Raw genomic sequence first — 25,371 nt, 5'->3', positions numbered from 1 at the left:
TGCCTCTCTCTCTCTCTCTCTCTTGCTGTTAAAAGTTTTTCATACAGTTCATCAAGAAAAACAATAAGGTGTGCTGTATTGTATGGGCCAATGACGGCCTTCTGCAGCTGCAGTCCATCATTAGATATTGCTGCACACATGGTAATGTTAGCCCCCCTCTGGGGTGGAACATCTGCAGTTGCCCTCTTCACATTCACGCCACATGTCTTCCACGGCGGTATCTTTTTGCCAAGTTGAAAACGGCCTCATCCACAAAAATAACTGTGTGTTCATCTTCACTAACTCCATGATGTGCAGACTCCATGATTCTCTACATTAAATTAGAGAACACACAAGGTAACAAAAGACACAAAGTGATTAGCTTACTGTATTGTGCACAATAGATGAAAGAAAATGCCTGTGTGTGTTGCACTGTTCAGAATCACCATAGATACCATGACTTACCTGGATGTATTAATACCTGAGTTCCTTAACAGGCTCAGAGTTCCCCTGAAATGGCACAGTGTATAATTGTTATCCTGATCTAATGTTTCTGCAGCACTCGTGCAATAGTTGTAGTGCGAACATTATCAGTATTTGAAAATATATCATTGCCTGCAATTATTTTGTCATGTATTTCTCTGAGCCAGATGCTGTTGTTGCCAATGACCATCTCAACTATTGAATCCTCCTCTTCAGTTGTAAATATTATTCCCTTTCCCCTTGTGGAAGGTAAACACTGTGTCCTGCAGTAGTGAGCCAAGACACCATGTCAAATCATATTGGGTAGGTCTTTAGCTGAAATGGCAGTCAGGTGTTTTTCTATACTACCACTACAAGCTCATCCATCCACTTAATTTTGGGTAAAAATTGTATGAATTTCACATGCAAATATGAAAAATACAGTAAACATCACCACTTTTGTACAGATGATAACAAGACTGCAAATAAACTGAATTAACTTTCAGCTAAAATCATATTAATCTGACTGACAGTAATTCAGTTCTTTTACAGTAGTCTCACTTCCTGAAATTCAGCACATTTCCATCTAAAGTGCCTTCACTTTTGTTAGCTTTTGAAGTTAATTGTTTTGAAGTATCTAGATGTCTGCAAAAATTGTTGAAAATGTACAGAATTCAACTGGTGGTGAATATTGTCTGGAACATGTTTTCATTAATTTTGGAAGAAGCTGTTATTGAATGCATATTATCCAAAGAAAGGTTATTCAGTGGCACCTGAAAACATTTCACCCTTCGGAATGAAGGCTTTCTCAATTCTGACTGACTAGTTAGAGTAGCAGGTTTATAAATCGTGCAGAGCCCTCAAGTCATTAATACTTGATGGTCACCTGTGGGTTGTTGTTTCCCCTGGCTTTCATGTATGTCACTGTGACCACCTGGGCCAGGGTGTGAACGACTGTGAAACCATCTGGATAGAGTTCAAAGAACTACATAGTAAGTGGGTGATAAATTATGCCTAAGGCCACCTCCTCTGTTTAACAAGGGTCGTTCAATCTCGCAGTAAACTGCTTCTCTCACACCTCGTTTGAACCAGTCAGCCTCACAGTCTAGGGTCTTAACACCCTGGTCATCAAAGGAGTGGCCCTTGTCTTTCAGATGTAGGTGAACTGCTGAGTCTTGACCTGATGAGCTGGCCCTTCTGTCTGTGTTTATGGAGCTGCTGTTTGGTTTCTTCTATGTACAGATCTGTACATTCCTCATTGCATATACTACGTTGCTCTGTTTGTGTCTGGGTGTTTTGCTCTTGGGATGTACCAGTTTCTGTCTCAGTGTTTTGCCTGGTTTGAAATGTACAGGGATGCTGTGTTTGTTGAAAATCCTCCTGAGCTTTTCAGACACCCCTGTAACATAAGGGATGACAATGCTCTTACGTTTGTTCTCTTCCCTGTCAGTTGTAGCAGTGCTCTTATTCGATCTTCTCATAGATTTCAAGAAAGCCCAGCTAGAATATGTACATGTTTTGAGGGACTCCTTGATATGTTTGTGTTCCTTCTCCTTTCCCTCTGTTCTAGTGGGAATATTTTCTGCCCAATGGTGTAGGGTTCTGATTACTCCCATGGTTTGTGTTCCAGAGGGTGGTGAGAGTCAAAGAGCAAATACTGATCAGTATGTGAGGGTTTCCAGTACACTTCAGTGTTGAGGCTCCTGTCCTCCTCAATGTGTACCGCACAGTCTAAGAAGGCTAAGCTGTAGCCTGTGACATCTTCTCGAGTGAATTTGGTGTTAATGTCCACAACGGTGATGTGTATGGTGAAATTCTCCACCTCACAGCCATGTTTTTGTCTGTAAAAACATTCATTGTACTTGAAATATGTGGTGGAGAGGCACAGGTTCAAAAGAGTGCATATGTTGTCTGGGTTGAAGTTGGTTCTGTCAGAGAGAGTGCTGTCTTAGCAGATGTTCCCTCATGGTCTGGACTGCTTCAGTTGTTGGGATGCAAGTTAACAGAGAGGTGACATCATAAGACACCATGGTTTCATCTGTGTCCAGATTAAGGTTTTGAACCTTGTTGACAAAGTCCTGTGAATTGTTGATGTGGTGGATCAACCAGTGGAGCTAGGATGGTGTCTAGATGCTTGGCAATGCTGTATGTGGCTGAATTGATGCTGCTAACTATCGGTGTATCTTCTTTGTGTATTTTTGGGAGTCCATAGATGCATGTTGTAGCTTCACCATGGTACAGGCGGTAGTATAGGGGTTGGTCAATGACTTTGTCCTTCTCCAGTTGTTGTTAAAAATCTATGACCTTCTTCCTGTAGCTGCTGGTAGGGTCCCTCCTAAGAGCCGCATATGTTGCAGTGTCACTCAAAAGGCTAGTCACCTTGTGGTGGTAGTCTTTTGCATATTGCATGAAAGCGACATTGAATGAAAGCAACGCAAAAGTATTCTTAGTTTAGCTCACATAGTCTATAGATATGGTGAATGTGTCAAGTGTTTTGAAAAAGTGGACATGGTATTGAGACAAGTGTAAAAAAACATAATTTAGTTTTGAATGTATGTTTCGACAACAGTATGTAAGGATGTTCAAACAATAAGTTTTCATAGTGATGGACAGTCTCTGCCAAGGCTTCATGTGTGTGAAGTTTGCATGTTCTCCCTGTGTCACTATGGGGTGTCCTTTTACTCTGCTTTCTCCCCACAGCCCAAAATATGCTGAGGTTAATTGCAGTCACCAAATTGTCCATTGGTGTGCATGTGTGAGGGTGCCCTGTGATGGGTTGGCACCCCATCCTGGGTTGTCCCAGGCTTTGGAGTCCCAGTGATCCTGAAGCAGTTACAGAAGATGGATGGATGGATGGATACATAGCTCTGGAAAAAAAATGAGACCATGCTATATTTTGAAACAAATTAGCATTTTTAAATTCTGGTTTAATACTGGCTCTGTTGGCAGAAGGCTACCTTAAGCAGCAGATTGCTTCCAGGTGTGAAATATGTAAGACAGTAGTACAAAAGAACAAGGTGAAGCCTAAGACACTGGGAATGACCAGTGCTGTTCCTCTATTTATTCAAACTACGCCAGAATCCATCGATTACTTTGCCGACCAAAATACTGGACAGTCTACTATCCACAACATATTCCAGCGTTGACTAGGGGGGTATTTCATGAAAGTAGCTACAGAAAGCCAGACTTTCCCAAAAAAGTCAGACTCAAACTAACGCCATCTCTAAACTTAGCCTCATGTCGTTCCACTAACGCATTTCAGCTTTGACTAATCAAGGCTAATATGAGACACAATTGCATAGTCTCACTTAGTGTGCACACCTGGGGGGTATTCCATGAAAGTAGCTAAAGAAAGGAAGACTTTCCCGAAAAAGTCAGACTCAACCTAGCTCCATCTCTAAACTTAGCCTCATGTCGTTCCACGAACACAGTTTAGTTTTAACTAATCAAGGCTCATTCAAGAAAGACTTGCATAGTCTCACTTAGTGCGTACACCCGTGATATTTAAGAAGCCCAAATAAATGGATGAACGATAGATCGACCAAATGAGTCGGAAAGTCTGTAAAATGAGAGAGGTGTATCTTTCTGCCGCAGAACATATGCTGCTGATTGCGCTGTATGAAAAATACAAAGATGTAATCGTTAAAAAAAGGCAATACTGTGGCCATAAACACAGCCAGGAAGGTGGCTTGGCAATGAATTGCAGACAGACTAAATGCATAAGTTACATAAAAGTTACAAGTGCTTGGTACAGTGGTCTATGTTGTTGCCTTATAATGCGAAAGTTGCTGGTTCAATCCCCATAGCCAACAGGGAGCCTTCTGGGTTGATTTCACCTGTCATTATTACTGTATAATATTATTTGATCTCCGTAAAATACTTTGAATCGCATCCGTGTGAAATGTTCTGCACAAATAACCACATCATGTCTTTGCTTTTTACTAATAAACTTTCAAAGTAGACTGTGACTAAACAAAATATAAAAATATCTTCCTGTTCATATTATTTTAACATTTTATTTTTCAGTCATTGCATTTCATATTCAACCTTTGTAATATGGGTACGGTTTTATTTTAATAATTTTGGAATCAATTGGTACGCTAAGACATGATTTTTTTACAGGCTTTATTATATTTATTACATGACACGAGTAGTGAGAGCACGGAATTTCGTCCAACACAACGATCTTTTGGGAATCTGTTCCCACATGTCGGACGTTCTTTGAGACAGCACTTAACTAAGCGAGACAGATAACCTGGTCCAGACTTGTTCACTCACCTAAGTTACCATGGTAGCTAAGGCCACCTCCTCTGTTTAACAAGGGTCGTTCAATCTCGCAGGAACGGAACTCCCACTTAAATGAGCCAGACTTGGCGAAACAAGTCAGACTTTCCCTTAATCCTGCTTTGTGGAACACCACGTATACCTTCTGTATGCAAAGAGTGTTATTTTTTGTTTTGAACTGTAAATTAGCATTTTACTACAAACAATAAAAGCATTAGGCCTACATCTGATGCATTACGTGTTTCAGATCTTGGCTGGTCAGGATTCTACCCTTATGCTTACCCTTACCCTTAAAGGTGCCAGTCTCCAAACCCCAGCCTTCACTCATGGCAGGAAACAGCTCCCAGGCAAAGACACTGAAGAATCCAACATAAAATCAAAAATTTGGATTCATATTGGTGAGCATATGTTTTTGCCAAAAGCTGGCAAACTATTTAAAATATCAATTTGATGGCAAATAAATTGATTAACAATATTCTTGAAACTCCTAAATTAAATTAATATTTAACAACACTGTGCAAAGTATGACTTGCCATTTGTATATCAGTGCTATGACTATAACCCCAAAAAAGTTGAGATGCTGTGTAAAACATAAATAAAAACAGAATGCAATGATTTTCTATTGTTCAAATCATATAAACCCACAAATCAAAACAGAACAAAGACAACATATCAAATGTAAAAACAGAAAAATGTTATTGTTTTATAACAAATACACTGCCTGGCCAAAAAAAGGTCATCATTTGAATTTATATCAGCAAATACTTAAGAGGCAATGACTGGATCATAATTACAGCTCAGCAATGTTATACAGCAATAAAGTGAAGTCAACTGAGTGCCTGAATCTACTGAATGGCCAGGTTACACCTCCATCCATCATGAATGAATTTTTTCTTCCCTGTTGGCATGGGCATATTCCAGGAGATGAACGCCAAGATTCATTGGGTTCTAATTGTCAAAGAGTTGTTCAGGGAGCATGAGGAATCATTTTCACATATGACTTGGTCAACATAGAGTTGTGACCGTAACCCCATTGAAGGTCTTTGGAATGTTGTTGAAAAGGACTTTATGGAGTGGTTCAACTCACTTTTCAATACACGATCTTGGTGAGAAATTAATGCAAATCTGGATGAAAATAAAGGGTGTTGCATAAGCTTGTGGAAATTACAAATGTGCAGCATAATCAAAGCTAAAGGTGGTCCAACAAAAAATTCAAATTTTTTTTGGCCAGGCAGTGTATATTTTAAAGGCAGGTCGCTGAGCCATGTTGCTTGCTCTCTAGAAATGGCACTGGGACAGTTCTGGGTTCTACCACAACGTGGCTTTATTGCGCCCGTACCAATCACATTCACAACACAACACTGTGCTCATTCACGCATTTACTCACAGTGGGCACACACACACATGCACGCCATTCACAACAATAAACATTAAGCACTACACGCGGCATTACTATACAACACAAAACATTACAGTGGATAGGTATCACAGTAAATTATTTACATGGTTGGCACCAGCTCAAACTGCTGTGCTGCCCCATGGTCCCTCCAGTGCTACACTGCGCCCCCCCCCCCCTTAGGGGGTTAACCATCCTGGGCCCCTACACAGTCTCAAAGGTGCTCCAGGCAATGGCGAGTCCTCTGTGGTCGTGGGGTCCCAAGTCCCTCACTGTCATGATCAGTTCCTGCTGCTGGGGTACTCACAACCGGTCCTGGTGATGGCTGCTCCAAGTAGGCCAGGGTACATAGCCTGGGTGTCACAGTGCAACACTACAGTCCTACCCTGCCCTAGCATTCGCACCTGGTAAACCACTTTGGGGATCTGCTCCAGGACCTCCCCAGAGCCCTTCCAGTGGCTGTCAAGCTTGGGTGACTACCCTTCTTCCTGATGGGGCAGTATACCCAAATAGGGTCCCTGTGCTGGAAGGCTTGTCCCCAGCAGCGGACATCATATGTCCTTTTCTGCCTGGCCGTGGCTGCATCTTCATGATCCCTGGCCACCTCGTGCACAGTCTACACATGCCCCCAGAGCTGGCGCAGGTAGTGCAATCCTGGTGTCGCCGGCAGCTCCAACTCAGGGGGTGAGCTGAATAGCAGCTCCAGCGGGGTCCACACATGAGGGCAGGGAGGGTGCAGCTGGTACTCTCCTGCACTGCTACGCGATATGCCCACATAATCAGGGGAAGGTTGGCATCGCAATCCCACTGGTGTTTTTCTACAAGGATCTCCAGCTGTGTGGCTAGGGTATGGTGGAACTGCTCTACCAGCTCATCGCTCTGAGAGTGAAGGTGGGTGGTGCAGGTCTTTGTAATCCCCAGCTGCCAGCAGACCTCGCTGAACACCTGCGCTTCACAGTTCCTCCCCTGGTTGCTGTGCAGTAGAGCCCTGCATTGGGAGCGGGATCCTGCGGGTCCCGCGGGACCCAAAGCAAATCTCACGGGATTGGGCGGGTTTTAGATTGTCGTGGGCGGGAGTGACAGAGATAGTGTGCGGGATAAAAATAGACAGCGGGTCCCAAAATTGTTAGCTTAGCAGGATGGAGGATGCAGCTGATGTTGTTAATAAAACTGCAAAGGGAGAATATAAAACAAAACTAAAATTGGGGAAATCTGAGATATGGAAAAACTTTAAAATTGTAACAAACAAAGAGGGTAAAGAGCTGAACTTTGTGTGTTGTGTGAAGTGCGGCAAAGCGATAGTGTACAACGGGCACAAATCTGGCACTTCAGGATTGAGGCGACACACCTGCCCCGTTGCTGTACTACCAGGTAGAGCCCTGCATTGGGAGCGGGATCCCGCGGGACCCAAAGCAAATCTCACGGGATTGGGCGGGTTTTAGATTGTCGTGGGCAGGAGCGGGCGGGAGTGACAGAGACAGCGGGCAGGATTGGGCGGGAATCGTCAGAAATTCAGCGGGAGTGGGCGGTAATGGTCAGAAATTCAGCGGGAGTGGGCGGGAGCGGGATTAAAAAAATAGTCCCGCGCAGGGCTCTACTGTGCAGCTCCTCAAGGGCCCCAAACCTGCAAAAAACTCCCCCAGTAGTTTAGTAGCTTCCCTGTCAAACAAATATATTTATTGAAGAATAGTATATCTAAATATCAGGTCAGGAGTTCTGAAGCGAACATCCCCCCCCACCCCCGCGCAGCGGCGCACATCATATACACACACACCTGCAGGCAGCAGCAGCCCCTCCCAGCAGTGTTTTTCTTGGCTTGTGCTGAGGTGAGTGGAGCTGGTGATGAACAAAAGATTAAACTACCAGTGCCTCGAATAAGGCTCGAATTTACTGCTGATTAGCCAAAGACAAATATATAGTTAACCTGTGTTTTGCTAGCATGCATGCCTCATGAGCTACACTAGACTAGCTAATGTGTAAGGGATAATCGCTATATATTATCCCGCTTATTACATGGCTACCTACCAAATAAATAATTATTTTGACACAAAATATTAAAAGGGAGTTTATTGATTTAAGCCCGATTGTATTGCTTCCGCTAAAGAAAATAGTACACTCCGTCTCTACGGTTAGAATCCTGTGAGTCCATAGCAACGCTCTGTTTTTCATGTTTTATTAAGTTGCTGTATTTTTGTATTTTTTCAATAATTTTTGCAGTGATTTTTTTCAGTAAAGTTAGCAAAATACCAGCAACAACCCTCTTCAGTTTAGCGTGAATATTTGTGTTGATTTAAAAGTGTTATGTGTTCTGATAACACCAAAATAATTAAAATGATGTAGTGCCTTGTGCAAAAAATAAACAAATTATTAGTAAAACACACCCCTCTGCTTGATGCAGTTATTTTGGTTATTCTAATCTAAATATATACTTGAAACTAGTAGCATAGAAAATGTTTTCAAAACATGCACATTGTGGAATGGTTTCCTTTGCTGCTCTATAAACCTAGTGAATACTAAGGAGACCATGGTTTCTGTGTGAACTGATTATTTTGTAGACATCTTTTGAAAATTAAACAATTTGTTTGAGGAAGATAAAATTAACTTTTTTAATTATTTTTTTAAAAAGGAAGTCAGTGTTGCGCTAATATATATACTTTTTTGTTTAAAAAAAGAAAAAAAATACGTAATTATGAGAGTGCCCTTTATTTCACTTGAGCCCCTGCCCCTCAAAATGTCTGTGCACGTCCCTGAACTGCATACACCTTGGGCCACTTCGTAAAATAGTCCATGACCATGAGTATGTAGCGGTTCCTGGCCTCAGTGTGGGAGAAGGGGCCCAGGATGTCCAATCCCCCACCCAGTACAGCTGCAGGGAAACCTGGAATTGCTGGCTAGGACCCTTCTGAGCCATGCACATGTTGCAACAGTGCACAAATAGCTCAGTGTCCTGCCGGTAGCCTGGCCAGTAGAATCGCTGCAGCAGCTTCTGAAGCATCTATTTCTCCCCGAAATGCCCAGCCGCCATGGCTCCATGTACTGACCTTAACACAGCGGGGCACAGGCTCCAGGGCACCAGCAGCTGCTCTCCTGTGCCATCCGGTGATCACCAGCGCCAATGCAGCCCCTCATGCTCATCCAGAGTGTCCCACTGGGAATGGTAGGCCTTAGTTTCCAGACTAGAGGCCTAGATCGCCTGCCTTTTCCCAGCCACTCTTTTACCATGGACAGCACGGGATCGGCATGCTGCTCCATGGTGAGCTACTGGTGATCGAAACCCTGGTGGGTTTGGCACCCTCGATGTCTGGCATGATGCGGGCAGCAGCTACAGTTACAACGAGCTGATTCTGCTCCTCCACCTGGCCGCAATAGTGGCAACTCTCTGCGGTGCAGGAGACAGTGCATCTGCATTCCCATGTGGCTTCCTGGGGTGATGATCTCAAAATCCACCAGCATCTCTAACCAGTGGAGCCACGCCAGTGATGCATGTTCTGTCCGCAACCAGAACTGCCGGCCACAGAGGTAAGGAGGGAAGTGTTTGCATGCCTGCACTATGGCCAGCAGTACCCGTCGGGTCACACAGTAGTTGCGCTCTGAGTAAGTGTCTGACTGAAGTATGCAACCACGTGCTTGCCTTCGGGTCCTGCCTGTGACAGCATAGCCCCCACCCCTTGTTGCTAGCATCCATGTCCAAGATGAAAGAAAGACACGGGTCTGGGTATGCTAGCACGGGAGCACTGGAGAGCACTGTGCAAAGCTGGTTAAAAACCACAGTGCAGGCTTCCGTCCACATGAAACCACTTCCTTTCTCTGTAAGGCAGTGCAACGGTTTCACAATGCTGGTGAAATCTTTAACAAAGCGCCCATAGTTGGACACCAGCCCCAGGAAACAGCATAGCTCAGTCACATTTCATGGGGTTGGCCAGCCCCTAGTAGTGGCCCCGAGTCGAATCAGCAAGTTCAGACCGATGATGAAGAGGTCAGCGATGTCAGTGAGCCACACTTCCTGCACTACTTTGTGTCCAGCCAACCGGATGCACAGTACAGTCGAACCTCGGTACAACGTACCCCGTTTATAACGTTTACACCAATACAACGTTCAAATTTCAATGTCCCGAATTCGCGTAATGCATTATTCCATTTGCCGGTATCGCTTAGAACGTACACCTTTACAGCGTAAACTTCGATATAACGCAGGGCTAGACATAAGCCGCGGCACCGCGGCCAATGGCCGTCGTGCCTTTCAAAATTGCCCGCACGCCTCCTCAAAATTGAAGTACCTTACGGCCAAGATTGGCCTGCCTTTAATGTTTGTCTGGCCGTATGCCCCCTTTTTACCGAAAGTAACGTTCATTACACAAAAGACTTGCGCACGACACGGTCCACTTTACCTCGTCAACAATCGATGCATCTGTACTGAACCCGAACCCAACCTTCGATACGAGAAACGAGGTCGACCTGCACATCTCGTAATTCCCAACTACTGAATGAACCGCAATGAATTCTGGACTAATACGATCATGTGTTCGTCGCATGATTGGCTGGTACGGTATGTATCGTCCAGCCTACTATGGAGCCACAGCAATGACAATGGTGCATCATCGGGGGTTACGTTTTTGATTGGAAAAGCCATCCGACGGTTTCCGAATAACAGATAGGTGTCCTCTTCGGTAATCATCGTGTAGTTGTCGTCTGCTGCTTATGCTGTCACCATGCCTCGCAAAGATCGAGAACGTAAAAGAAAGCAAGCTGAACTCGCGGCTACTGCCGCAAAATGTTGCAAATTATCTACTTTGTTCAGGTAAGTGTCAGATGGTGTTGTAAAAAAACATTTGCCGAGGCAGAGCAGATTTGACTCAGAGAAGTACCAAGCTCTGCTGGGAGGATATAAGACTGGTAGCGTGCAGTGTGCAAAAAACGAACGTCAAGTCAATTGTCATGTACTGTACACTAAAAGAATACGGTTGTTCTGAGCAAACAAATACAAAAATATTGACAGCTCCTTTATTGTTGGATTTTGTTTTTTGAAACAAAGCTATATATATATCTATAAATATATATACTGTATATATTCTGTCTCAAATCGAAGGTCGTATTGCGTAGGTTGTCTAAACTTGGTAATTACAGTAATTGGTGACTCAGTATTGGCCCAATGCCTTTTTGGAAAGTTTCTGCTTTTTTGAAAATAAAAAAATGCATCCTTTATGGAAATAAAATTCCTCCACAAGGCCCGAGGTGTCCTATGAAATTTAAATAAATGAAAAAAACATTTTTTCAAATTAAAATTTTTAATTTGTCAATGACTTCACAAAAAACAATACCACTGCACACTAGCTAATAAATAATTTTGGCCTTGTGCCCAGGCTTAATGGCCTTGTGCCCTAGAAAAAATATGAATAGCCAAGGCCAAAGTGGCTGTGCCCTCCTAAATTCTTATGTCTAGCCCTGATAACGTATGATTTTCAGAGGAAAATAGGCAAACTGACCTTCGTTACAACGTACAGCCTCATCTTCCGAGTGCGCGCACAATTCAGAATCGGCTGTTGCCGGCCATCTACATCGCTTAGCAACGCCTAACTGTATGAACCTATCCTCACGAATCATTCCACGACGGCCGGACTCCTTGCATGCAGCCCCCGTTTTTTCATGGTTTTGCATGGTGTCATGCCGCCGCATATCAAGATTAACAGCATAACAGATTTCACTGACCGACAAGGTGGAAATAATTCAGAATTATCGTAAAGGAGTTTCGCAAACAAAACTAAGCAAGGATAATGGATTGACGAGAAGTTTTTTTATATACATTTTGTGTTCTATCATTCATTTTGAGGGACTTGGTTACAACATACTATGGTTATAACATACAAATTCTTAATGTCCCATGAGGTACGTTGTAACGAAGTTTGACTGTAGTCTCTTTCCCCTCATGGCCATGCGGACACAAGTGACATCTACTGAATGTTGGTCGCCTCCCAACCGGCCGGCGCAGCTCCGCTGGGACCTGGTAGCATGTCTGGGTGGATCAGGGTGATGGTGGACCCTGTGTCCACCAGGGCTCGACAGGATGTCTCGTCTACCAGGCAGTTGACATACAGTACAGGCCAGTAGCCTTGTCGAGTCGGCCCACTCTGGGTGCAGCTGTTGGGGTTGGACTGGCATGTGTCCCCCTCACAACGCCACCCGCTCTGCGTTTCCCGGCTATTCGGGACATGGGCGGGGTGATGAAGTAGGGCAATCACAGGCGAAGTGCCTGACCTCTACACAGCAGCGGCAGGGAGCAGCAGCTGTTGGCGACGTCTCCACCATAACTCTGTATGGGTTGTGCACACACTCTGTCCCTCTTCGCTGTTGAAGCCGCCAGGCGCAGAGGTGCAGGTTCAGCATGGGGTGGCTGGGGACCAGCGTGATGTTGCAGGTGAGGTCAGGATTGCTTGCGCCTGCGTAGCCTCTGCCAAGGCCTAGGAGAGCATGGCTGGCACCTGCAGTTGGATGTGTTAGCGCAACCGCTCCAGTGTTACAGACTTAACAAAGGCTTGGAGAACCAGTGCTTACTGTGCATCCCCAGGGAACTGTGTGGAGGTCTGGCGCGAGAACTTCCAGGGTTTCACTGTCCTGCCTTTGCCGGTTCTTCCTGCTCCGCCTCCACCAACCACCGGCAGCCGAACCGCTGCTCCAGTGCCTCCACCAGGGCTGTGAAGTTTTGCTGCTCATCGGGGGTCAAGCTGAGGAGAGCCTGGAGTGCCAACGCCAGGTGCACCACCATCCCCTCATTGCTCCAGGCATTGTGCCGTGCTGCCTGGCACACCTGAAGGAGATAGGTCTCCTGGAGCTCCTTCCCAGCATAGTGTGGGAACTTGATGGCTGCCTTGACTCCCCTTCTATCAGGTACTGGTGTGCTCAGCAGGGGGGCTTCTGCTTGTTCTGCCTGGTGGTGGTGCTGAAACTGTCAGATTTCCCCAGGAAGGTGCACCGCTCGGTTCCCGGGGTTCCCCGCTACCACTGTAGTCATTGGGTTGTTGTAGGAAGTGGTCATCCCACTTCTGACACCATTGTAAAGGCAGGTCACCAAGCTATGCCACTCGCTCTCCAGAAATAACACTTCCGGGTTATACCACAGAGTGGCTTTATTGTGCCTGTACCAGTCACACTCACAACACACTCACGTTGCCCACTGTGCCCATTGCCTTGCTTACTCCTAATATACACGGTGGGTACACACACACACACAAACACACACACACAAGCTATATAGAATGATGACATTAAGCACTACACACGACATTACAATGCAACACAAGGCATTGCAGAGCATAGTGATCACAGCTAACTATTTACATGGTTGGCACCAGCCCAAACTGCCGTGCTGCCCCATGGTTCCTCCAGCGCTACAATATGCTCAATTTGAATTTACCACAGCCGTGGATCTGTGGTGCAGTACAATGTCCACCCAGTTACTGGTGAAGGACTTATGTGCTTCCAGGGATTTTCAGTTATTCTTTTGACTTGCTGAGGAAATCCCTAGATGAGTGTGTTACATTTCTTAAGACAGGATAATAAATAAATCTGTTCAATACACAAAGATGATGCATTTGCCAATGAGCTGTTATTCATAAGCATTGGGGTAATTCCATGTCAAATCAACAGACTTTAGAAAAAATTCCCAAATAATCAACTTTGCCTCATACTTCATGTAAATAATGTCATTGTGTCCAGTAACTAGTGTGCAAAATGTTCATGTATCTTCAGTAGTTTAAGAATCGCTGTTAACCATATTAATGTTCGAGATGTTGATTACTTTAAAGTAACGTCACATTGGACAGAATACCAAAACCGCAAAATAAAGTGTCAGAAAGAGTGACAGATGTCAGAAGTACATTACCTTGAGATTCAAGTAGGTGTCAGGATATGCCACCACTGGCCACTGCGTGTGGTCATTTGTTGACTTTGATGGAGACAGACTGAAAGGGCACTGAACCCATATTTTTTAAAGTTTTCATCGGAAGCGATATATTATAATTGTTAACCTGACTGGCCAAATGGTTTGGGCTCCCAATAGCTAAAAAGCAACGGTGTTTTTACTTAGTTATTATAACAAATATAGTGTTAATTAGGCAAAAACCTGCTTGCATTTACCACCATTCAAATTAGAAGTGCTATTTTCACTCGAAAGGCGTGGGGCAATACTCAAGAGCAAAGTACCCGGATGTATTGTGTTTTGGAGACACGTGGTGACACTGAGGCACTCGGATTTCCCGCATAAGCAATGTTTAGCATTACGGGAAAGACTTGCATCACGTTTTCGGCTTAGTTTTATATATATATATATATATATATATATATACATATAAAGGCGCATATATATGCACCTTTACTGGCATTTGTTGATAAATAGTTTTTTTTCCGTGTGCTTTTTGCTAAGGTGTCGTTTATCTCACTAGTGTCTAGTACACGTTTACTCATACCATGCCTCTTCCGGTCTACAAGCCAAAAGTAATGCAACGTATGAAGATTATTAGAAGTTATACATGAACCTCAATTTGGGTTTATAAATTCAAAAAGTGATTACAAATCGCACAATCTCTGCCGATGTTTCAAGTTGCTTTTTAACTGGTCTTATTGTGTCGAGAAACAAGTAGCAGCGAACACAGGAAACTGTAAGTAGGCTACCTTCCGTGTATAACTTCTATAAGTGTATTTGTATTCAGAATTTCGGTTACGCTTGTTTTAATGTGTTTCATTATGTGAAATTTCTCTATATACTTTATTCTATATATAGAGAGGAAATATATATCGGAACAGCGCTGGCTAGCTAGCAAATAGATTACAACTAGATTGAAATGCAGCCTAATATCAAGATGTTTAGTGTGTAATAACTTTAAATGTCTGTTATGCTTGAAATCTACTCCTTACCTGACCACTTATCATAAAGACATTTAACTGAAACAGAATTTGTTTGCGCTTATTGGTGGTTCGGCATTGTAATTATGATATCACGAATTGTACGTATTGTTGCGGTCTACAAGAGTAACTATGATAGTTCGGTAAAGTTGGAAAGATATAGTTCGGTAAAGTTGGAAAGATATTGGCAGATTCGAACTTCGCGGCTCAATAAATCTTAAACAAAACGTTCTAACAACACAATATACGTGTATATTTAACAGTGGTAAGGTAGACAATGAGCTACAACCGGATTTTCGTCCAAACGATATGTATTCAAAGAAATACGGGTAACATTGCTCCATATGAGCAGTCCGCTGTCAGAGGAGAGTTTAGGGATCGTCTGCAAAGTGCAAAACGAAAATGGATCATGTCAATAACTTCACTTCCAAAGAGTGAAGAGCCACCAAAATCACTAAAGGCTTTTGGAATGTTATCATGGTCATACTACACCCCTTAGTTTGGTGAAATATACCTTAGTCTATTTTTAAAGATTTTTTATTAGGAATAACATTCAATAACTTTGCTCCTATCAACTGTACTACCAACAAAATCACTACACACTTCTACAGTCTCAGTATGGTCATACTACACCATTTAGTTTGGGGGAAAAAAACATTATTATTAAATAAAATGCAATAACTTTGCTTCTATCAATTGTAGTGCCACCAAAATTACTATATACATATGCAATCTTATTATGGTAGGACTGCATCACTTAGGTTGGGAAAATGTGGCTTAGTCTATTGTTAAAGGGATTTTAGTGGTAATAAAATTCAATAACTTTCGTACTATAAACTGTAGTTCCATCAAAATCACTACACACATCTACAGTATCATTATGGTCATACTACAAGACGTAGTTTGGGGAAATGTACCTGTGTCTATTTTTTAAGAATTTTTATTGCCAATAAAATTCAATAACTTTCATACTATACACTGTAGTTCCACCAAAATCACTACACAACTCTACTGTCTCATCATGGTCATACTACAATACTTAGTTTGGGGAAATGTGCCTTAGTCTGTTTTTAATGATTTTTTTTACATTTTTTATTAGGAATAACTTTCAATAACTTTGTGACAGTTAAGTGTAGTGTCACCAAAATCACTACACAACTCTACAGTCTCATCCTGGTCATATTACAGCACTTAGTTTGGGGAAATGTGCCTTAGTCTGTTTTTAATGATTTTTTTTACATTTTTTATTAGGAATAACTTTCAATAACTTTGTGACAGTTAAGTGTAGTGTCACCAAAATCACTACACAACTCTGCTGTCTCATCCTGGTCATACTACAGCACTTATTTTGGGGAAATGTACCTGTGTGTATTTTTAGACAATTTTTATTGCTAATAAAATTCAATAACTTTCGTACTACTCGGCACACTTCCCCAAACTAAGTGCTGTAGTATGACCATAGTGATACTGTAGATGTGTGTAGTGATTTTGGTGGAACTACAGTGTATAGTACGAAAGTTATTGAATTTTATTGGCAATAAAAATTCTTTAAAAATAGACACAGGTACATTTCTCCAAACTAAGTCTTGTAGTATGACTATAATGATACTGTAGATGTGTGTAGTGATTTTGATGGAACTACAGTTTATAGTAAGAAAGTTATTGAATTTTATTGGCAATAAAAATTCTTTAAAAATAGACACAGGTACACTTCCCCAAACTAAGTGCTGTAGTATGACCAGGATGAGACTGTAGAGTTGTGTAGTGATTTTGGTGGAACTACAGTGTATAGTACGAAAGTTATTGAATTTTATTGGCAATAAAAATTCTTTAAAAATAGACACAGGTACATTTCCCCAAACTAAGTCTTGTAGTATGACCATAATGATACTGTAGATTTGTGTACTGACATTGGTGGAACTACAGTACGAAAGTTATTGAATTTTATTGGCAATAAAAATTCTTTAACAATAGACTTAGCCACATATCCCCAAACTAAATGCTGTAGTACGACCATGATGACACACTAGATGAGCAGAGTGATTTTGGTGGAACTACAGTTTATAGTACGAAGGTTATTGAATTTTATTGCCAATAAAATCCCTTTAACAATAAACTAAGCCACATTTTCCCAACCATAAGTGATGCAGTCCTACCATAATAAGATTGCATATATATATAGTAATTTTGGTGGCACTACAATTGATAGGAGCAAAGTTATTGCATTTTATTTAATAATAATGGCTTTTTTCGCCAAACTAAATGGTGTAGTATGACCATACTGAGACTGTAGAAGTGAGTAGTGATTTTGTTGGTAGTACAGTTGATAGGAGCAAAGTTATTGAATGTTATTCCTAATATAAATTCTTTAGAAATAGACTTAGGTACATTTCACCAAACTAAGGGGTGTAGTATGACCATGATAACATTCCAAAAGCCTTTAGTGATTTTGGTGGCTCTTCACTCTTTGGAAGCGAAGTTATTGACATTTTCCGTTGTCGATTTGCACTTTGTAGACGGTCTCTAAGCTCTCCTCAGACAGCGTACTGCTCATAGGGAGCAATGTTATCCGTATTTCTGTAAATACATATTGTTTGGACGAAAATCCGGTTGTAGCTCATTGTCTACCTTACCACTGTTAAATAGACCCGTATATTGTGTTGTAAGAACGTTTTGTTTAAGATTTATTGAGCCGCGAAGTTCGAATCTGCCAATATCTTTCCAACTTTACCGAACTAAGAAAGTTTCGCAATTAAGCACTAATTATTGTTATTAAGTCAAAAGTAATAACCGCTGTATTAACTCGTTTCTACGGAGCGTTGGACAAAAGTGTTATCTAAATAGAAATATGGTTATTTCGAGCAATTTCTCCGAGGATGGAATACCTCGACTGGCAGTGTGCAGGCCTATCGCTTGTTTAATGCACTTTTCCCAGTTTACCTAATTGTCGTTCTGTTTATGAGAAATTCATATTACATTAGAGCACTATGGGATGTAGTTATTTATTCATTATTATTTATTAAATAATTATTTATTAAGGTATAGTGCAGTTTGCATAAAAGTGTAAGGGCTGCACAGTAACCTCACCACTCCAGAGTAGAGGGTTCCGTTTCAGACTCAGGCTCACTGTCAGACATGTACCAATTAAATAATGTTTATAAATTTGACAAATGATCACAAAAATAATCTGGTTTTCCTTGGTTATCTTCCACAAGTTAAATGAATAAATCACTAAATTGTTCATAGTGTGTCCAGTGATAGACTGCATAATTATAACTGCTAACATTAGGTTTGTTTTTCCAAGTAGTTGCGGAGTGGGGTGGTGTCATCTTAACATTTTCCTTTATTCTGTTAAAATGTTCATATCATGGTTTGATTTTGATTAAATTTGGCATGTGAAATACACAAGTTCCTGAGCTTTTTTTTTTATAATTTGAAATATATCAAGTTTTCTACAACTACAGATAGAAAAAAAGATAAATCAAAGTGTTTTCTTATGAGCTACATATGAGCTAAATATGGCTTGTCAAAAAGCTCAGAAAGAGTACTTTGTCAAATTCAGTTTGTGCTTCAGATTCATCTCATGAATTGCATTTTTTGTCTACTTTTGATAAAGAAAACAGTGGCCAAATTTCAGGTCAATTTCTTTATAATTAAATACATATGTATGTGTGCAACTTGTACATAAAACATTGACTTGTTGCTTGTCAAGTAGGTCTTTATTGTCATTGCTAACCATACTCAATTAGTGCATTACACGGTTAAAAACGAAATGGCGTTTCTGTCAGACCGAGGTGCTACATAGATTAACACAAGACTAATATATTACAACCTAACAACACAGAGTGCATAGTGTTGCAATCTATGCAAACATTACAGGACAGTGCAAAAAGACAGGGTATCTGACAATGATGAGTACAAACAGCACAGTAAACCCAATACTGATTAGGTGCAGTTTAGTTGTGCAAGGAGGTAGCAATAAAATAAAAAGAATTGCACAAAGAATTGTAAACATTTCACCAGGAGCGATAGTATGAGAAATACAGGAGAAAAACAATACCAATGTGCAATGAGGTAGCAATATGATAATAAATAGTAGTAAATGTTTTGCAGTGGGAGTGTAATGGTAATAAGTGTGTGTTGATGAGTGTTTGTGTTTTGTGTGTTATCAGATCAGTCCCTGAGAGTTCAGCAGTCTGATGGCATGACATAAAATATTTGTGAATGCTGCCTGTGGTGTGAATGTCTGTGATGTCAGGGGAGAGAGACTCCAATGATCTTCTCAGCTGTTCTCACTATACACTGTAGGGTCTTGCAATCTGAGGCGACGCAGTTTTCCCAAACCAGACCATGATGCTCTCAATAGTTCCCCTGTAAAATGTTAAGAAATTTACAAACTAGAGGAGGCCATTCGGCCCATCAAGCTCATTTGGGAAGAACTTGACTAATAGCTCAGAGTTGTTAAAATCTTATCTAGCTCTGATTTAAAGGAACCCAGGGTTTTAGCTTGTGCTACACTAGTAGGAAGACTATTCCATACTCTAACTACACGCTGTGTAAAGAAGTGCTTCCTCAAATTCGTTTTAAAATGTTCTCCCGCTAATTTCCACTTATGGCCACGAGTTCTAGTATTTAAACTAATATTGAAATAGCCATTTGGCTGAACAGAGTGTTTTAGTATGACTTTGGTAAACTGCAAAGCCGCACCACTAGCATTAAGGCTACAGTTATTGTTAATAGGCTGACTTTTGATTTAGCGGTATAAGACACTTGTTTTTTTACGTGTTAAAGAGTAGTGAAGCATAAACGTTTGAACAATGTTGACAGTCATTGTGAACACGTGATGTAAAATAAATTTTGGTTGACTGGCTTATCTGACTGTTTTGTTTTGCTTAAAGTCCGGTGCGCCTTGTATGTGGAAAAAGTTTGAAAATAGACCACTGATTGACGGTGCGCCTTATAATGCAGTGCGCGTTATAGTGCGGAAAATACGGTACCTTTATTTCAGTGGAACCCATAAAATATCTGTACTTTATATTTCTGCTCCCTGCATGGATTACCTTACATTTTTCTATGTTAAATTTCATCTGCCAGGTACCAGCTCAGTCACTAATTAAATCCAGATCCCGTTGTAGCCTCTCTGCTGCTAGATCAGTATCTGCTACACCACCCACCTTGGTGTTGTCTGCAAATTTAACCAGTTTACTGTATGTATTGGTGTCAATATTATTAATGTAAATTAGGAACAATAGTGGTCCTAAAATTGAACCCTGCGGTACCCCACTATGAACGCAGGCCCACTGTGACATTGTGCCTCTAATAACTACTCGCTGCTTCCTGTCAGTTAACTAGTTTTCGATCAAAGCTGCTACATTTCCTAAAATCCCTGCAGCTTTGAGCTTGAGCAAGAGCTGTTTGTGGGGGACAACATCAAAGGCCTGCTGGAAATCTAAGTAGACCACATTGTAGGCCTTTTTGTGATCAATTTCTCTTGTAGCTTCCTCAAAGAACTCAAGTAAATTTCTTAAACAGGGTCTACCTCTCCTAAATCCATGTTGGCTATCCCTTCAGAATGTTATTTGCATCCAGGTAATCTACCATTTTTACCTTCTACCATTATGGCTTCCATTATTTTTCCAGTAATGCTACTTAAACTGATTGGCCTATAGTAATAGTGGGAGGTATAAACGGTATACAGTAGAAATGATATGAATTTGGCCAACGGCAGAGATTTTGACTATACCGGCCTACTGCGATAGCGCATGTTGATGATGTCATCAAGATGCGCCTGTTTTGGTTGAAAGCATGGAGCTTACACGTGAGGAGGAGGAGGAGGTGCTCGTAAAGAAGACCGGTGCGACGTTGGTCATATGGACCTGGTTTGGGTTTAAGGAGTCAGATGTTGTGCAGAAAAATATAATCGCCGATAGACATCACGATGCTGAGCCGACATTGCGATCCTCCGCCCCACCCCTGCTGCAGCAGCAACCAGCTCACGAAAAACACACCACTTAATCACACTATATAGCCAAATTAAATGCATGCTTTCAATTTCCGCATCTTTACTTATATTATTATTATGAGGAAATAATAACAAGGAAGTTGTTATAGCGATCACAATACAAATTACAGTGAACTCCAAACGAATTACACGAACTAGTTCGTTTACATTAATAAATGAGGCATACAGAAACAGCAGAAAAAAATAATAATTTTTATTAAATTAGATTAAATAAACTATACCAAATATGCCTTTTTCATGGTTTTACCATAACGAACAGAACGTCTGCGCATCTTTTGCGCGGATAACTTAACCGCAAATCCTACACACCACTTCAGGCGTATCTCGTGGCTGTCCTGTTTCATTCGGTCTAAAGCTAAAGTATTGCCAGAAAGGTGAATTTGCACCTTTTTTTACCAACCAAGTTTGTCGACGCCATTATAACGACACAGATCACTGTGCCTATTCCTGCCAGAGTCCCGCGGAAAAAGTGATTGACAGGTGGTCATTTGTGTGTAACATCTTTATTTATGGTTTGGTTATGGGTAAAACAAAGACCATGCGGGTCAGGTAGTGGAAACGGTAGGCTACAATTAATTAATTCGTTATGAATTAATTATTTAACACCAACCATCGCTCCCCTCCCCAAAAACGTTGCATTCTGACACGGATGACCCTTGTTATCTATGCCTTTTTTCGACGCCATCGTTGTCATGAATAATTCCGTGGAGCATCGAGTGGTCACGTGACAAAAGGCGCGTACAATTTAATTCTTTTTTATTGATAGGCGCGCATTTCTTTGCGCAGCTCTTCACCATTTTAGGCGCGTGATGGCGTGCACGCGCAATTGCGCACCTTAAAGGACAAGCCCTGCCTGTGTAAGGACATGGTGCCGTTTCTTACAGTGGAGAAAAGCGGCTTTCAAAACATGATTAAGACACTCGATCCATGTTACGAGGTACTTAGCCACAAACACTTTAGCCAAACTGAAATGCCCAAACTGTATGACAAAGTCCGCGAGCAAGTGAAGAAAGAACTCCGGAGCATAAAACACTACGCAAATACTACGGACTTGTGGTCGAGTCACACAATTACTATATTATATATACATATAATGTTATGTCAAAATGTTTCTGAACATAGTCACATACCAGATACATTGCAGCAGAATAAACACTTCAAAAAAGTATAGAATGCCATTTTAAGAACATTTATTGTGCAAAACTTATTTTTAAAATTTACAAAACTTTAAGTAATTTTTAAGATGTTTAACAGATATTTTTCCAAACAATGTAACACAATTCTCAAATAACAAATAAAGATGAAGATATTTAAAATAAAAAAAATACAAGTAAAATGTTAGTAAAACACAAAATTGTTTAAAATATACTGCAGAATATAAAAAAATAAACATTATGTTTCTTCCTGCTGTCCTGGTTACTTATTTATATTGCACAAAAATAAAACTGCACATATTTGAACTAAAAACTCTTCAAGTTCAACAGGTTTCTTTTCCGTTAAATATAGAACAACAAATTTCAAACTTGCAATATCTAGTGCAAATACAAACACTGAACATCAGTGTTTATGCTCCTTGCGTGCAGTGATTAAACTTTCTTGCACATCAGAGGTTGTTTGCCAGGAACACAAGTTTGCCCGCAGTCTCGGGCTTCAGTGCAGATAGGTGGCATGTTACTATGTTGCCACTGGTGCTGAATGCCCTTTCTGAGGGGGCACCCGTGGCAGGAATGCAAAGGTTTTTCTTGGCTAGGCTTGCCACCCTGGGAAAATTAGCCTGGTGCAGCCTCCACCATTCCAGTGGGTCAGCTTCTCCTTCAACATCCAGTGCCAGCAGGTAACTCTTAAGCTCAATTTCAATCACTTCTCTGTCAGTGAGGGCAGCTGGGCCAGGCTGAGCCGATGCCTTTTTGAAAAAGCTGCCCAGACTTCGTTTACTCCTCTTGGGTTCTCTCTGGGCTTCTCCAGCAGCTGATGTGCTTGTGTGTGATGGTGGTGACTCTGTGGCAGACACAGCTTGCGTCTCTAGCAGTGCCTGAATTTCTGCTGCTGCTTTTGTCAAGATGAACTCTCTTCAGTCATCAGCTGTATACTATGATGATCTGAAGCGTGGGTCGACAAAGGAGGCCATATCCAGGAGGTCATCAGTTGCAGGGTCTGAGTACTTCTCATTTAAATACTTGAGGATGGCTCTCTTCGTGTCCTTCGTCAGGTCTGTGTCAAGTACCAAATTAGTACCAGGTGCCTGGTTTTTCTGTCTGCTTTCAGGACCTGTGATATGGCCTTCTCTTGTTCAAGCACCCACTGAATCATCTGTTGTCGAGACCCCCATCTTGTTGGTGTTTCAGTGATGAGGTGGTGAGGAGGCAGGTTTAGCTCAGCCTGGGCATTAGCCATTTCTCTCTTCCTTTTCCAAGTGTATGAAAAGGCACTCACTATTTTCTTGCACTTGCCAATTGCACTTTCAACACGGGCATCTTTCACACTTCTAAGGACAAAATTGGAAGATATTATTATTAGTCCCGTTCCATATGCACAATATCACAGAAAAAATCTGTACAAACACATCAACATATACAAATACCAGTATAATCTAATCATAGATAAGACTGAATTAATTATTTGATGATTAAAAAACACCACACCATACTTAGTAATACTATATTAATTTCTAATATAATGTTAGTAGTAATTATATCATAATATAATGATATAATAAATAACACACACGCACTATATGTGTGTGTGTGTGTGTGTGTATGTTTGAGAAATCCCATGGAGGGTAACATATAATCGTGGTTATTTTGTTTGTTCTAGTACTCTAATGAGTACCTACATTAATTAATTGGTACGCACCAACATTAAAAATTGTCTCTGTGTTTCGGCCGTGGTGGCGGGGGAGTGTGCGCTGGGCTCCGTCTATGTGAGCTTGCGTACCGCTTATGTCAACCCCTGCATATAATGTTTAACTAGGACTAAAAGAAACGTTTAACCTACCGATGGCGAGGTGGAGCCTGTGGCCGAAGCACTGCAGTCTTGTCCAGCCGTTCATTTCCACTGCTTTCACTATATTTGCGCCATTGTTGGTGGTTATGCAGACTTGTAACTCTTCTTTAAGTCCCCATGACTCCAGCGCTTCCTTTAATCCCTGAGATATCAGTTCACCCGTATGATCCTCAGGGAAATAAGCTGTCTGTAGGCATCTGCTGCACAACTTCCACTCTTCATTGATGAAGTGGACTGTGAGACTAATGTAAGGCTCCATTGTGCGACTCGACCACAAGTCTGTAGTATTTGCGTAGTGTTTTATGCTCCGGAGTTCTTTCTTCACTTGCTCGCGGACTTTGTCATACAGTTTGGGCATTTCAGTTTGGCTAAAGTGTTTGTGGCTAAGTACCTCGTAACATGGATCGAGTGTCTTAATCATGTTCTGAAAGCATTACTGTGACTGCACATGCTTCAAATTGGCCAAGGTAGCAGCAACACAGTGTTAGTGCAGTGTCTTACATAATATTACAAAAACATAATCAGAATATACATTTACATACAGACACCCTAGTCTCCAGAGTCTTTACAAGAGTTTTAAATTCCTTCAGGGGTATTACGTTGTGCAGACGGAGTTCAGCTTGAAGACTGTTCCATGTGTAAGGTGCTGAAAACCTGAAGGCTTTCTTTCCCAGTTCAGTTCTTACTTTAGGAACAACCAGATTTAGAAAGTCCATCGAGCGAAGATTATGATGTCCTTGCTTCCAGGACAGGAGTGAGGATAAGTAGGAAGGAAATTTACCCAGAATGGCTTTATAAATGAACATATGCCAGTGAGTGAGGCGACAAACTTGATATTGAAGACCAATTTACTTTGGCATAAAGCACACAGTGATGAGTTAGAGAACCGCTGTTTAAAATAAACCTCAGTGCTCCATGATATACACTATCTAACATGCGTAGATAGTGAGCAGATGCATGCATGTACAGTACATCACCATAGTCGATGATAGGTAAAAATGTTGGTTCAACTAGTTTTAATTTTACATAGAAAGAAAAGCACGATTTGTTTCTAAAATAGAATCCTAAAAGGGATTTCAGCTTTTTTGTTATATATTTAGTATGTTCCTTACAAGACAGATGGTCGTCAATTAAAAGTCCTAGGTATTTGAAATTTGACACCAATTGTATTTGGTGACCATCTCTTGTTAAAATTTTTCCGGCTAATGTTAATCTACCTATTTTTGAGGTGGTAAACAACATAAGTTTTGTTTTGTCAGCATTTAAACTGAGTTGTAAATGACAAAGTTGTTCTTGTACTTTGTCAAAAGCATCTTGAAGATATTCAAAA

At 41.3% G+C, this 25,371-nt stretch overlaps 1 protein-coding gene across 6 annotated transcripts in view; it reads left to right on the top strand.

Moving 5' to 3' along the window:
- il1rap (interleukin 1 receptor accessory protein) overlaps positions 1-25,371 on the top strand; it is a 95,301-nt gene that overhangs the window by 5,227 nt on the left and 64,703 nt on the right. For 2 of the 6 annotated variants that reach the window (XM_072701029.1, XM_072701028.1), the window contains exon 2: positions 12,684-12,869. The exons of 2 other annotated variants lie outside the window; for them this stretch is intronic. In XM_072701029.1, coding sequence (XP_072557130.1) covers positions 12,684-12,869 — 186 coding nt within the window. Of the gene's footprint in view, positions 1-9,508; positions 9,641-12,683; positions 12,870-14,344; positions 14,773-25,371 lie in introns of those variants that run through there. 2 more of the 6 variants (XM_072701030.1, XM_072701033.1) reach the window with 2 other exon arrangements.

Source organism: Paramormyrops kingsleyae, chromosome 17 (genome assembly GCF_048594095.1).
Source record: "Paramormyrops kingsleyae isolate MSU_618 chromosome 17, PKINGS_0.4, whole genome shotgun sequence".
NCBI classification, from domain to species: domain Eukaryota; kingdom Metazoa; phylum Chordata; class Actinopteri; order Osteoglossiformes; family Mormyridae; genus Paramormyrops; species Paramormyrops kingsleyae.
The sequence above is the reverse complement of the archived record's forward strand: the minus strand, read 5'-3'. Positions and strand labels throughout refer to the sequence as shown.